Raw genomic sequence first — 14,244 nt, 5'->3', positions numbered from 1 at the left:
CAGATACATGTGCACGTAGCGAGAATAATCATCGACAAACGTCACTACGAAACGCGCTCCCCCTTTCGACTGAGGCTTCATTAGACCCATGACGTCGGAGTGTACGAGGCCCAGCAATCCTGCGGTCTTCACGCTACTGCCGGACTGTCTTGAGAACGGGCTCACAGTCATCTTGCCACACGAACAGCCAGCACAGGGTACGTCAACTGGCACATCATCATCTTGACCAAAGCTCGGAACGCCCTCCGCAGCGCGCGACACCAACATCATCTTCTTCTTCGACACATGCCCCAGCTGCTCGTGCCACAGGCTGCCAGGGGACAGCTCCGCCGATGCTGCAACGTCCTTGCCGCGCTCCTCATCCGTCGTCGCCACCACGTTCCAGACAAATAATTTTCCCCTTCTCTACACGAGCAACCAATCTCCCTTCAAAACTGATAGTGCACCCATTACCAGAAAACTCCACAGAAGCACCCTTGGCCACCAACGACGGAATCGACAGCAGTCTCCGGTCGAGGTCCGGAACATACAGTACTTCAGTCACCTTGATCAACCATCAGCCGGCTGCCGCCAATCAGGAAGCGCACAGTTCCCACTCCCATCGCGCGTAGGCGTTGTCCGCTGACTACTACAATATCCATCGCGCTCTGCAGCTCTCGGAACTCCACGAAATCTTGCCGGCTGTGCGTCACGTGCGTGCTGGCTCCACTATCCAGCAGCCATGCCGTCGATGCCTCCCTCGTCGCGGCGAACACAAACTCATCTCCGTCGTCATTCTTACTGAGCGTTGGGCACTCTGCACGCTTGTGGCCGAACTGGTTACATTCAAAGCATCGCCCATCAAACCTCGACGCTCCACGACCTCCACATGGTTGGCGCTGCTGGCCACCACCACGACGGCTTCCATGCCGCCCGCCTCCATGCCCATGCTGGCTTGCCTGGGTCCCGCGTGACCCTGCATTGTTCCGTCGTCTTGTGCTTCCATTTCCACCACGCGCAGACACGTTAAACGCTTCCTCTTGCTGCTCGCGTTTCTTGAGCGTCTCCGACTCGCGGCGCAGCATCTCCTTCGCATCCATCAGAGTCACGGATGAGTGAGCCTCAATAATCTTCAGCATGGCGTCATACTCGCTCGACAAACTCCCCAGAAGGATCACGAGCTTCTCGTCGTCGCTCAGCGGGTCACCAACAGCCGAAAGTCGCAGAAAGAGGTCATCGAACTTCAGTAGGTGGTCCATCAAATAAGCCCCAGATGCCATTTGGAACTCGTGCAGGTGCTTCCGAAGCTGGACGCGGTTGTGAAGATTCTGCTTGACGAAGAACTCGCGCAGCGTTTCCCACGCATCCTTGGTAGACTTGAATTCTCGGATCATCGACTGGTACACTGGACTCAGTAACTTCGAGATGACAGCCAGCGCCTTGAAATCGGCGGCTTTCCACGTCTCGGTCCCCCGCTTAGCTGCATCTTCTGGATTTATCTCCACGTGGTCCAGCAGGTCCTTCCTCGCGAGTGTCATGCGGCAGTTGAATTCCCACAGGAAATAGTTGTCCTCGCTCAGCACGTCATTAGGACCCAGCGTATTTGGGCTCATAACCAAAACCGACTTGAACTCTTCTAAGTGAGATTGAATCAAAAGCTTTACCTACGAGACCTTAGCAGTTCGCTCTAGTTCCTACAATCTAGAGCCCTGACAAACTTGATCAGCGCTTCGCGAAGCTTCGACGACCATCACTCTCTGCAACATGCAAGTTGCCTTGTGTACAGCACATAATCTGTGACGTGGTGCTGCAGCTCAACACATACTTTGTGACTTGCTGCAGGTTTGACTGCAGATTTGCAGGTAAATCCTATTGGTTGATGAAACCTGCGGACCTTCCAACCGTGAGAACCCAAAGCTGGGGAAATCTCAATTTGTACTATTGATTGAGGACAACAATCAATACTACGGTATTTATTGTAACTCACAACTTCAAACCTTGCGAGCCTTCAAAATATTGCAAGTTGCTACTCGTCATCACTGTCAACTATATGCTCCGGCTTCGTTAGAGCGCTCGATCGCCGCCGACACCGAGCCCAGGGTAACCAAGTCCCAGTTCAACTTCAAAAACATCACCGTCTCCAGCGTAGACGCGCTCATGCTCTTGCGCAGGTACCCAACGGAGCTCTTGACCATGGAGAAGAAGCGCTCTGCCACTACTGAAGTAGCAGGAATCCACCCCGTTTCAAGGTACTTCGACGCCTTGGTAGTTCGCAGGCGGGCCTTCTTGGACAGCGCATTGTCGAGCGCTTGGGCAGCGCGCTTGCGCTTCGAGCGAGCTACCGGAGGTGCCGGAGGCGCGTCGTTGGGTTGGTGAGCTGTCGAGTGTTGCGAACGCAACAAGCGCGAGACAGCCTTTCGCTCGGCCGCGAGCAGCGACTTCTCCGAGCCGCTTTGCACTTTTACAATGCCAGCTTCAAAGTCGGGGAATTCAACAATTTGCCCGTTGACAGCTAGATAGTCATCCAAACCCCATGCCCTTCCATAACAACGTCGAACATATCTCAAACCGTGGTAATGGTCATGTCCTGGCGTTGAAGTCGAGTCGTGATCACGTCGAAAGCTGTCATTTCGTCTAGTAGCTCAGAAATTTTTCTCTGCTCTCCTGCCGAAGGTATCAGATCCACCATCGGGATCCGGCGCAACCCGGTGCTGCTCTCGCTGCTGGACACCACGTCAGCCTCGCCGTCTTCCTCTTCTTCCCGTTAAATGTCACAGTCGTCCACGAACAAGTGGAGAAAGCGTTGCAGGTCCTCAAAGCGTTTCAGCATTCGGTAGCAGCCACTCCAGCGCAGCTCATGAAGCGGGAGGGGCTTGTATTTGCACCCATTCAGTTTCAACTTGGCTACACGCTTCACTGTCTTCAGTCTTTTCATCAGCGAGCTCACCTTTTTGATAAGAGGCATGTGCGGCTCGATCCACTGACGAACCGCGAGGTTGAAGCGGTGGGTAGCACAGCCAATCATTGGCACCTTGATGCGACGTGCGATGGCCTTATTCGTCTCCATATTATCCGCCACAATAGCAATCATGTTGGCTACATCCAACCCGTAGTGATCTAGGACCAGGTCCAGGAAGGCGATGTGCTCCGACGCGGTCTGGGAGGCCTCGTCCTGGAAAGGCGAAAATGCGAGAAACCGAATGCCCTTTTTCGTGGCGGCAAAAATGGCGATCGCATGTTCCGCGGCGTCAGTAAAGCCATCGAAGACAAGCACAAACTTCTCCACTGCGAGTTCGTCGCAGACCTTAACGTCAACGACGCCAACAAGCGACACCATCCGCTTCAGCAGCGTCCTTTTATCCATTGGCTTGAAGCGGACGGTGTCGCGAATCACGGGATCGTCCACGTGCGCGAAGGGGAAGTTCTTCAGAGCCACGAGCTTGGTCCAGCCGTACGTGTTGGCGGCATCCTTGTGAGCAAACATGGTGGCCGTGGGGGCGGAAGCGTTCTTGATGCACGTTGCTGCGGCTTCCTTGTAGCCGTGGTGGTGGCATTGAAGATGCGAGATCAGGTTCTTGTACCCCGCGTGCTTCAGCTGCAGACGCAGCGCGTGCGGTTGGTGGTGGTGGGATTCTTGAACAGGACGCTGACGATGTCGGCGTTCTTCATGTCGGCGGAGTTCTGATTGAGTACCAGGGAGTGAATAGGCTAATGATGCAGGGCTAGAAGAGGGCTTAAGCTTGCAGCGCGCGGGAATGCGTCAGCGTTTGGCTCGCATTGCACCATACGGGTGCACCAACGACTGGTTTTCTTTCTTTGGCTCGATTGTGACAATCGTATTGGCGGGATCAATTGGTTTCGGCGCCGGGGACAATCTTTGCAATCACGGAACGAGATTGCAATCAATATGGACAGGAAGATTGTAAGCGTCAATATCCATCAATCTTACAATCGCAATACAATTTTGCCCAGCTCTGGTGAGAACCACTACTATCTCAGCCCCCGCGAAGCCCTAGTATTGTGTGTTTCTTGATCCAACGCCGAATCTCATTGACTAAGTAGGTGAACATAGGTTAAATAATACTGCAGTTCTAAACTAGCTAGATGTGATCTACTAAGTAGGTGAACATCGGTTAAATAATATACGAGCAAAATGTGATCTCACGAGTTGACCAAACATTTCGCAAGGCCAGACTCCACGACCGGCATCATCCACTCGAGCGCGTGCAAGCGTTCTCCTTTAGCAGCCCCAGCCATTCCTCAGATTCGGCGTTGTCCGCGTAAGGATGAACTCGAGGACGTGCTGCGGAGCTCCAAGCTTGCAGATTACCTATTAGAGCTTTCGGTCGACGTACTTGAGCCCGGGAGGACTCCCTTGGTAGCGGCTAGTTAGCGATGCATACCTTGAAATCCTGGTGTTCTCTAAGCAAGAGCACTAAATCACACGTGCTTCTGAACAGTAAAGTAGTCACGGTATGTACAGGTACAGTAATCGCCGAGAGTGCCGTGTCCTGAGGCCATTGTTCCCCCAAAAAGGCTTCGTGGCATCGCACGGTCTAACTTCATCTCTATCCCCCGTATGGTTATCGAACTCTCTTTGGACTGTGATCACTACTGCTCACTACTGTACTACAACCGTCTCCAACAATAAACCCATGATAAACTTCGGAAGTATAATAGAATATTACAGCCGAATAGATTACTAAATCAAATCATCGTGCACGCAGTATACCAGGCTATAAGATTTATGATCAAGCAGAACCAGTAGAAGCAGGAGAACTCGCATGATTCGGCTGGGGTCACAAAGGCTTGGAACGTCTTTGGGGCAACTTGGCGAATGGTTCAAGGAATGGAGGGAGTCGCGCGCTTCCTGGTGCCTATGGTTTCGCTAGCTGGTACTAGTACAGCCGGTCACCAAGAGCAATTAGAGCGATGTGCACTCCGGATCCCACAAGCGTCGAAGCCACTTTCCACTCCGACAGTGTCGAGTGAATGAATTGTTGTGGGCATCCCAACAAAGCCAATGAATGTGTACGTTCTATTCGAAGTTTCTCTAAAGGATGCGTTCAAGTGGCTTCTCCCATCAAGCCAGGGTCACTAGAAAACAGTGATCGATTTCCGAAATCTTGCTGATAGATCCTACGGGAAGCGGTCTAGAGGACCGTTTCCCGTACGTGTATGTAATTCCTTCCGCACGGTTTAACAGAAAATCCCGCTAAGAGGGAACACAATTTGAGGGGAACACAGAAAAACACATAATGCGGAAATAGTCGAAGCGTTATGGTACTTCGGATCGTGTTCTGGCTGGGCAGCCGGTTAGAAATGTGCTTCATGCAATATAGCGATGCTAGGCACATGAAGCAATGCCCCCACGTGCCGCAAGCGCTCTAGTAGTAGTGCTGTATGAAGCGAAGCGTAGGGATTTTGAGTTTTTAGACATTTCACAGTGGTATCAGTGCATGCATCCTTCGATTTGTCGGCGGTCCACTCGGAGGTATTTCTCCCCCTCGGCCCCCGCAGAATTCAAAATCCAAATGAGCGAGAACGAAGGTCAGCGCGGGGAGACGGAGGCTAGCAAGTTCCCCGACATTACGTGCGGCTGCAAGAGGCCGCGTTGTCCTGTAACAGGCTGTTGGAAGTGTTCGAGGTGTGGCTGTAGCTGTGACGGACTTTCTCCATCCGTAAAGCGTGCGCGGACGCGAGGACGACCTTTAGCGGCTGTGGCGCTGGAGGGCTGTGAGCGTGCGCTGTCCGTGTCGAGCGTGGATCCTGCAATAAGTGTGGCTAAAAGATCAACGCGACAGAAGTCTCAAAGAGTCCGGAATGTGCTGATTGACGATGGGAGTGATTGTGGAGATGTGGATATATCGCCGCCTGTAAACTTGAGTGCGGAGTCAGATGTGAGTGATTGTGGAGCCATGGATATATTGTCTCCTGTGAGTGTCGGTGCAGGGCCGGCTGCGTCTGCTGGTCTGCGTGCGCAAAACGAAGCTGGAATGTACCTGAGTCCGGCTATCTTCACGCCAACGCCTAAAGCTCGAAAACGAGTGGACATTTTTGCTGTGATGCAGTTTCTGGTTTGCGAAGAAACACAGATCAATATGATGAAGAAAAAACTTCCGTCAAAGGAAAGGCGTTGTTCTGAATCATTTTGGTCATCAAGTGCTTGTGGGACTGGCAACGATCCGCGTCAGCAGGAATCGCAAAATGCATTTGGAGATCAGCCCCGGATCGAACGTGAACATCAAGAACGAGCTGTCGCGTTGCGACTGGTTTGGAACTTGCTGAGTCACATTTGCACGATATTGTGTCGTAAACAAACTGCTTCTGTGTTTCTGGAGCTGTTTCGATCGTGGATCAGTCCAGGCCAGATCTCTACAATCTCTACAATCGCGACACCAGTCCGCGTCTTCATGGCTACAAAACGTGGATCAGGTGAGCGGTGGTGTGTTCGAGCCCTGTTGTGTGACGCGTTTCCTCTATCAACTTTGACGAACACGGCGGAGCAGATCGAAGAGTTTTCATTTGGCAGAAAAAACTATATGGCGGGGCAAAAGGATCTCTAAGTGCTTCTAGTGGAGGGTCGGATCGAAAAGCCGAAGTGGTCGCGAGCTAAGTACGAAAAAAGCACAATAGATGAAGCTATCCGGCATGTCTTGTCAATGGACAATGTAGCTTTTCTTTCTTGGGGGACGAAGACTGTCAAGGTTGATGGCAAAAAACAGATCGCTCCGTCAATTCAACGCCGAAAATCAATTACGGTCATTTATGAGCAGTACCGTGCGCGCGGGGGTAGTATTCCCAGAAGCACGTCTTATCGACTTGCTGGTGCATTGACTCATGGTGAGGTGCAAGCGCGTTGTGCCGTTGATTACGTAACGGGTTTTTTGGTGAACGACAATTTCAGGCTGCTAGAGCGAATTGTACGCGAGTTACTTCCTGAAGCATCGATCGAGCTGTTACCCAAATTGTCAATATTGAGGGAGTGGCTCAAGTATGGAAGCGGCTTTGATATCGACACGGACAGCCACCCCGATTGCTCTAAGTGCCCAATACATCAAGTTACGTACGGGCTTTCTCTGCCTAAACCGGGCGACCAAAGCTCTCGGACCGTGTGCTGCCGTCCTTGTGTGGCAATGTGTCAACTAATCGACGACGTTACAAAGCGGTTGACAGTTGCAGAAGTCGATTCAACCACAATTGGAGTTGTAAAGGAGTCGCACAAGAAGATGGAGCTCTTCTTAGGTCATCGCATACGCGTACGAAATCAGCAGTGGGCGATCCGTGAAGCGGCGGAGGCCATAAGCAACCGCAGCCAGAGAGCCAAACACTCCAACGAGGCTTTAGTAATTCTCGACTTCAAGATGAAACTTGAGCCGACATATTTTCGTGAGAAGACAGTCGAACATTACGGTAAGCGTGGTATGTCGTGGCATGGAGCACTTGTGCGCTATTGGATGTATGATGAAGACAGTGGGGAGGCCGTGGAGACCAAGCACTACTTTGATCAGATCTGTAATGGAGATAATAAGCAAGACAAGGAGGCGACTGCAGCGCTGGTCGAAGCGCTTCTGCTATCGCTTCGCCGGGACGTGCCCCATGTCACGCGCTTGACATTTCAGTCCGATAACGCGTCGAACTACCAAAATGCGTATTTGGGATTGATGCTTCCGATTCTCGGAGAGGTTCATGGATATTATGTCATGCGGTACGTGCACTCGGACACGCAGGACGGAAAATCGATGTTGGATGCGCACTTTGCAACGGCTTCAAGGAAGGTGAAGTCTTGGGTCCGCCAGGGTAATGACTGCGCAACACCTGCAAAAGTTGTGGAGGCTCTGACAGCAGACGGTGGTTTACCGAATTGTATTGCAGAGCTAATTGAGCAGGATCGAGCGCATGGAGCGGAGCTGTCTCAACAAGTGCGGCCGCTGGAGAAGTCGCTGTCAAAGATTATTGATCGCGCAAATGACATTTTCTATGATTTTCCCTTGCCGCTGGCGCCATTGGAGTCGGGTTTCGACTTGAAGAAAGTCCCTTCATACAGAATGATGGTGTTGGCGAAGGAACCAACATAATTGTTGATCCAAGTGGCGGTAGGTGTAGTGTTGCTTGCGAGCCTGCCTCTGGAGTAGGCGTTGTTGAAGACGATGGTGCTTCTGTTGTTGCTGCAAGTGCAGGACCTGGTCATGGCAGAGCTGGCACTGTCGCTCACCAACGACAAAACCAAGAAAGCAATGACAACATTCAGCGGCGCTTACATTTTGATTGTGATGAAGTGGTCGGCGATTCACGAGTGTGCGATGGTGTTCAGCGAGATAGTGGGCAAAACGACTGTGATGGAGATGAAGATGTCTCTGATTTTGAAGTCGAAGACGAATATCTTTTGGATGACGATAGCGACCTAAGCGCCGGTAGAAGATGATTCAGCTGTAGTAGGCGAGGCGGTGGTATTACCGCACGAAGCTACGGGGATCATGACAGGGATTCGGATCAAAACGAGTGCTCAAATTTGACGTCGTACACGTGTCATGAGCTCACTTACACCTGTGCAAGCTCAAGATACAAGTGTAACAGAAGAAAATGTTACTGAGAACGATGTCGAGGCGTACGCGAAGCGCAAACTTCTCAAGCTAAATATTGGGGGAGATTTTGCAGCTCGTGGCGAGCTTTCATCCAAGATGCTCACCATTTATCCCAGTGCAAACGCAATCGCTCCTCCAGTTACGGCCAGGACGGCGAGTAATGAAGCTGTTTCTTCCGCTGCTATTAACCCAAGCTCATTGAGCGAGGCACCTGCTACGAGATTGGAAGCAGCAGTCCACGCATCCAAAACTGTGCCAACCGATGCTGACGCGTTCGAGTCTGATTTAGATGATGGCAGCGAAAAGAGCGACAACGAATTTGTGTTGCCTGATGCGGATTCATCTGAGCAAGATTTCGGAGAGCACATAGCGCCTAGTGCTGGAGGTACCTGTTTAGCTGATGGCCGTGACGGAAGCTCAGCAATTTCTGTGAACCCGTTAAAAATGGGCTGGGCAAGACGGCCAAAGCGAGGAGAGATGTACGGCACCAAATACGTAGCACTTTACGAAAAGGAGATTGAAGCGATGTTTCAGCAAGGTGAAAAAGACCAAAGTCAAAATATGGGTCCGGCGAGAATGCTGGAGGCTCTCATATTGGCTAATCCACACAGGTATAATTTGCCCGGAGAAAACTAGATTCGAGGGTTCATCACAAAGTTGATGAAGCGACGACGGCAACCCACATCTCAACTAGCTCAACAACCACAACTGCGAGCTGAAAGAGAAGCCTTGGAACTCCCTGAAATCTCTACCTCGGAAAGGTCTTCAAATTCGAGTGGCGATACCGAGCGTTCAGATCCGCAGCAGCATCTAGGTCAAAAGAAAAAGAAGATGGTACCGACCTATGCCAATTTCTTGGCAGGACTTGTGAAAGATGATCCTCGAATCATGCCGAGACATGCGTTAGCCATGCTGTACTACCAGTTTCCTGATGCTCGGGGCAAGGCAGATGAAAAACGTGTCCGGGATAAAGTTTCTGATCTCCAAAGGAAGCCGAAAATACGTCGAAGTCGTGTTTCCTCACCTACATCTACACCTTCAAGCTAAATATCGAGCACATTTGCGTCGGACATCAAGGGAAGTAACCCACAGCTAGTGGATATCCTGGCACCAAGCCGTGCTGGACTAGATGCGACGCGGTGGCACGAGAGCGACTGGTGTCTGGCGGGTACGCACAAAGTAATCTACTTCATGCGGCGGGCGAGGTTTAACGACGAAATGCTGTGCACAGTTTTTCCCGGTAAGAGGACAGATAAGCAACATGTTACAGCTTCATTCAGGTGCTGATTCAAGTCCATTAATGCATATGCTGCTGTTTGTGAAGATGTGCCACAGGCGGCGCCAGAAGCAGCGGGGTGGCGTCCATGGCTTTGACACATTCGTGATGGGGACCATTGCTATCACTGAGGCGCTCGACTAGAAGCGTACGGACTGTATTTTTCGTGTTTGAGAGTGTTTTTCGGGTGCTTACAGTGCACGTTTGTTTGTACTTGCGTTGACAGGGCGGTACACACCGAGCACGCCTTTAACTGCGAGTGTGTGAATCTGATGCTACTTTTCTGGAGCGGATTCACTTGAAATCTCAAGGGCATCGGTCTACGCAAGCCACGGTCGCTCCTACCTACTTTTCAACCGACCACGGTGGATTGCAACCTCCCACAAAGCCGGACATGAACTGCCCAAGCGATCGTGTCGAGTCCTCAGGCAAGAGCCGAATCGCCAGCTACCTCACCAAGCGCGACGACGGGGTCGAGAACGTGGATCATAACGTCTCCGACTCCGATAACAGCGACGAAGAGAGCGATGTGAAGACATGCGAGGTGGTGTTGGCGCCGCGCACTGCCAAGTCGCAGACCGTGGCGGTATCCACGAACGTGACGCTGGTGGACTCGGTGTCGTCGCGCGCTGTGGTGGCGGAGGTGTGGCATGTGGTTCGGAGCATCCTCGATCCTCGGTCTCTGGTGTCGTCGGCGGTGATGTCGCAGCTGTTGGTGGTGGAGAGCTGAGAGGACGAGCCGGCGTTGCTGTCGATGAGCGCATTGAACGTCGCTGGACATCACCGCGAGTACTGGTCCGTGGACGTGGAAGTTCACGGGCGCGACTTTGGCGCTTCTGTGAGCGGCTTGACCCTCGACGGCGATTCGTTGGAGGTGGAGGAGCGTGCTGGCGGCAGCGTGGTGGGCGTGTCGACCGTGTCAACGGTGACGCTGGCTCGGAATGCTCCGTCGGATAATGGCAGGGCCTCCGAATATGGCATTTTTATTTAGTAGGTTGGGCGTTGCTGAATAAATTATCCCCTGACGCTCCTACCAATACAACAGTACATTATGGCATTGCCCCCAACGTACCACAATAAATAATGCCATTATGAAAAACATGAAGTCTATTAACAAGACACCAGTTAGCTTATCATCTAGCTCAAATTGTCCACAGTCGTTGCATCCCAGTACGACCGATTCTGGCGGAGAAACAAAATCGTCTCAAGCGTGCGTGGCAGCAGGCCGTGTCGTTGATGACCAAACGTCACCCGAGCAATGCTGAAGAAGCGTTCCACCACGTTCGACGTGGGTGGGATGCTCTTCAGCTGCTCATACTTGACACGGTCCTGTGCAAGCCGCCGGCGCTTCCGAAGACGCTCCACGAACGACGCGCCTGGATCCTCCTCCTCCTCACTCGCGGCCGCGTCGTCCGGTCTGGCAGCTTCGAAGGGCTGCAAAGCGGCCTTTTCAGCACGCGTCAGCCGCTGCGCCTTCCCGCGGAGAACGCGTACACACCCAGCCTCAAAATCTGGGCTGTGCACAATGTTGGCCCGAGGCCCTGCAAAATAAAAACCATTATAGAATTGTTAGTGAAAATATTAAACACAAATTCAACAGTTATAAACTTACCAATGTAGAGCCCATATTGTAGCTTGACAGCGATCAGCTCGTCGAACCACTCGCGAACGTCCAGCAGGTCGGCGTCGTGGCCTTGAAGGGCCTTCGAGACCGACTCGATGTCGCACAGCTCCTGGTACAATGTCCGCAGTCGCTTGTTCATCGCCGGCGGCGGCAGCAGGTCCATGAGGTCGTCGTCTTCGGCGTCAAGAAACTCGAGGAGCTGGAGGTAGCGCCGTACCATCTCGAACGTAGAGCTCCAGCGCGTGTCCTGGCGAATGACAGGCCGAATTGGCGTTTTCAACCTATTTTGTAAAAAAATTACAAAAGTACACAAATTGTGTTAGAGACATATTGACACACATTGGCGCTTTATGTAGTTTGGCAGATTGGGTGAGAGTACGCAATTTTACCATGAGCGCCTGCACAGCAGCCAGGTCCTCCTCATGCGACGCCATGTCCGCCTAAACAGCAAGGTTCAGGCGGTGGCTTGCGCAACCAACAAGCGGCACACTCATAAGAGTTGCCAGCCGCCGGTTTACGGCGCAGTTGTCAGCTACGAGGAAGGGACACTGCGCCAGCTGTACGCCGTAATCGCGCGGCAGCATGGTCGCTAGAAACTCGAGATGGCCCTGTGCGGAAAGATCGTCGTCCAGCGCGTCCAGCAGCGGGGCCATGCTGAGTAGCGTTGTCTTGGGACAGCCGTTCACCTCATAGCACGCGAACACGGCGATGTAGTGCTCAGATGCGTGTGCCCAGCCGTCGAGCATGATGCCGAAGCGTGCTGGGAGCTCCGACGCAATCGAACGCTCGACGGCGACGACGACCCCGTCCATGCCAGCCCGCAGCGTTTCCTCCGAGATGGGGTCCAGGCTGGAGTAGCTGAATAACATCCATAAAGTAAAGTTGTTAGTTTCCGTAGTAATGTAAACACAATGACCTTATGCATACACGTACCGCCGAGCTTATCGGCTCTCACAAAAAGAGAGTGGCAGGTTGCACATGACAATCCAAACCATCCAGTCGTGGAGGTTGAGCGCCGAGTGGCGGACGAAGTTCAAGAGGGAGCCTGTCTCCGCCGTCGTAGCGTCGAGCATGACGGTCTCGTAGTCAGGGTGCTCCCGCCTTATATGTTGCATCAGGTTGGAGTACCCGTTCCTATGGGTTTGCTTCCGAACCGTGCCGCAACGGCAACGGAAATACTCGAGAATCACCTCGTCGTTCTCGTCGCGACACGGGCGGAAGTAAAACCCCGAGACTTGGGAGTTCGTGTAGGTAGGGCGAGGGGGGTGGATAGCGCGAACCATGCTGGATGAGGTCTTGGAGGCTTGAGAAGTGAAAATTGAAAAGTGAGCGCTGCCAAATGAGCTGCAACTAGCAACACAGCCAGCCAGTGATTCCAGTTCTTCTGAACGACTGGAAGCGAGAAGATGGCTGGTAAAACACTAACATTATTATATAAAGGTAACTGTCATAAATTATGTAATATCACAAAGCACATCAATAAATTATCACGGTAGATGGCTGAACCCGCCGAAATGCGTAATTTATTGTTATTTTCTGAAATAATGTTATTGACAATGCTATTTTTGGAGGCCCTGGATAATGGGTCTGCTGCAGCGGACGTGCTGCAGGTGGTCTCAGTGGTGTCGTTTTCGGGTGTGCTCCGAGTGTCCGTACTCGTGCTCTGTCGAGAGCGGGTTCGAGGACATCCGACATAACGACGGCGACACGATCCAAATCGTGGGTAACCCCTGCCGTTGTGGTGCAGACAGCGCTTACTCTCGCCTCGTGGAACATGTACAGCGCTATTTCGAACTAGGGCATTCAACTCGCCATCAAGTGCACCAAGTACCTCATCAGCCTCACTAAGTCGTTCCTCAAGTACGTTCTCTACCTCAAGGTGTGCAACCTAGAGGCTCCGGAAGACGGGCTGGTCGCCATCCTCTATCAGAGCGACAATATCGATATCCCAGTGACCATCTCCTACTGCATGGGGGAATGGCGTCTGATGCAGTCAAACTCGCTGACGGCGTGCTCCGAGTACGCGCTGAGGGAAATCATCTCGTACGGGGACGCCATCGTCTCCAGCTGGAAACGGTTCACGGGCTTCATGAAGACACGGGCTTCATGAATAACTCACGATGGGCGAGACAGTCGACTCGCTCAGCGAGAAGGACATCACCAACCTGAAGCCTGCGCTCGAGTCCAACTCAACCTGCGGCTTCGACATGAAGCGGCTGCTGGACCACACGTGGCTGACTGTGGCAGAGCTGCGTCGACTGAACCCAGGAATCTCCGATGACAATATCCGCGTGATCATGAGCCAGTCGAACCTCGTGCTGCGCGACATCACCGTCGCCACCAGCAACTGCATGAGCGAGGGACTGGTGGCACATGTCCTCGATCGGGTCCGAGTTCTTCGAGCCGATCTGGATTTCTGGATTTTACCGGCGCTGGAGGTGGTTTGGTGGCGGCATCAGTTACGGGGGCGTGCACGACAGCTAGTGCACCACGGACACCACGAGTACCTGGATCTGCAGTCAGATGACCATGAGCTGGCGGCCTATGCCTGGTCGCACAGCGTCACAAGAGTGGCAGCACCCGACCCCACGCCAGCCAGCGACACGTTCGTCCAGGTCGGAGCCAGCCACGCAGCGACACCGCGTCCAGGGGACCGAGAAACATGCTGTCCGCCGATATGAGGGAATATGCGCGAGCGGCCACGCCCCCGTTGGCCTCGTGGAACAGCGTGTGCTGCCAGCGCGTGGGCTTCTGGTCGTACAGCAGCGGCGACAACTCCC

The 14,244-nt window shown here is 52.8% G+C and overlaps 8 protein-coding genes across 8 annotated transcripts; 5 read left to right on the top strand and 3 right to left on the bottom strand.

The window, feature by feature from the left end:
• Positions 1 to 2,021: 2,021 nt before the first annotated feature.
• PHYSODRAFT_526490 (hypothetical protein) lies at positions 2,022 to 2,309 on the bottom strand (the record flags this gene model as incomplete). Its single annotated transcript, XM_009537970.1, has 1 exon — positions 2,022 to 2,309. A coding segment is annotated over one exon (288 nt), but the record flags the coding sequence as incomplete, so codon positions are not given.
• A 617-nt stretch (positions 2,310 to 2,926) lies between these two features.
• PHYSODRAFT_435116 (hypothetical protein) lies at positions 2,927 to 3,316 on the bottom strand (the record flags this gene model as incomplete). The annotated part of the gene is made up of 1 exon (XM_009537969.1): positions 2,927 to 3,316. A coding segment is annotated over one exon (390 nt), but the record flags the coding sequence as incomplete, so codon positions are not given.
• A 2,197-nt stretch (positions 3,317 to 5,513) lies between these two features.
• PHYSODRAFT_306166 (hypothetical protein) lies at positions 5,514 to 6,545 on the top strand (the record flags this gene model as incomplete). The annotated part of the gene is made up of 1 exon (XM_009537968.1): positions 5,514 to 6,545. One exon carries the CDS (start codon positions 5,514 to 5,516, stop codon positions 6,543 to 6,545), a length of 1,032 nt encoding a protein of 343 aa, XP_009536263.1.
• Positions 6,546 to 7,403: 858 nt separating this feature from the next.
• On the top strand, positions 7,404 to 8,387 carry PHYSODRAFT_339951 (hypothetical protein; the record flags this gene model as incomplete). The annotated part of the gene is made up of 3 exons (XM_009537967.1): positions 7,404 to 7,779; positions 7,855 to 8,033; positions 8,115 to 8,387. 3 exons carry the CDS (start codon positions 7,404 to 7,406, stop codon positions 8,385 to 8,387), a joined length of 828 nt encoding a protein of 275 aa, XP_009536262.1.
• A 123-nt stretch (positions 8,388 to 8,510) lies between these two features.
• PHYSODRAFT_306165 (hypothetical protein) lies at positions 8,511 to 9,611 on the top strand (the record flags this gene model as incomplete). Its single annotated transcript, XM_009537966.1, has 2 exons — positions 8,511 to 9,175; positions 9,326 to 9,611. The coding sequence occupies 2 exons, from the start codon at positions 8,511 to 8,513 to the stop codon at positions 9,609 to 9,611; spliced, it is 951 nt and encodes a 316-aa protein (XP_009536261.1).
• A 623-nt stretch (positions 9,612 to 10,234) lies between these two features.
• Positions 10,235 to 10,570, top strand: PHYSODRAFT_256014 (hypothetical protein; the record flags this gene model as incomplete). Its single annotated transcript, XM_009537965.1, has 1 exon — positions 10,235 to 10,570. One exon carries the CDS (start codon positions 10,235 to 10,237, stop codon positions 10,568 to 10,570), a length of 336 nt encoding a protein of 111 aa, XP_009536260.1.
• Positions 10,571 to 10,799: 229 nt separating this feature from the next.
• On the bottom strand, positions 10,800 to 13,041 carry PHYSODRAFT_288799 (hypothetical protein). Its single transcript, XM_009537964.1, has 3 exons — positions 11,911 to 13,041; positions 11,804 to 11,880; positions 10,800 to 11,745 (listed from the first exon to the last, which is right to left on the bottom strand). Exons 1-3 carry the CDS (start codon positions 12,331 to 12,333, stop codon positions 11,301 to 11,303), a joined length of 945 nt encoding a protein of 314 aa, XP_009536259.1. The 5' UTR covers positions 12,334 to 13,041; the 3' UTR covers positions 10,800 to 11,300.
• A 549-nt stretch (positions 13,042 to 13,590) lies between these two features.
• Positions 13,591 to 13,824, top strand: PHYSODRAFT_440404 (hypothetical protein; the record flags this gene model as incomplete). Its single annotated transcript, XM_009537963.1, has 1 exon — positions 13,591 to 13,824. A coding segment is annotated over one exon (234 nt), but the record flags the coding sequence as incomplete, so codon positions are not given.
• Between the last annotated feature and the right edge of the window lie 420 nt (positions 13,825 to 14,244).

This window comes from Phytophthora sojae (assembly GCF_000149755.1).
Source record: "Phytophthora sojae unplaced genomic scaffold PHYSOscaffold_11, whole genome shotgun sequence".
Taxonomy (NCBI): Eukaryota; Oomycota; class Peronosporomycetes; order Peronosporales; family Peronosporaceae; genus Phytophthora; species Phytophthora sojae.
Note: the sequence above shows the minus strand (reverse complement) of the source record. Positions and strands in the feature narration are given on the sequence as shown.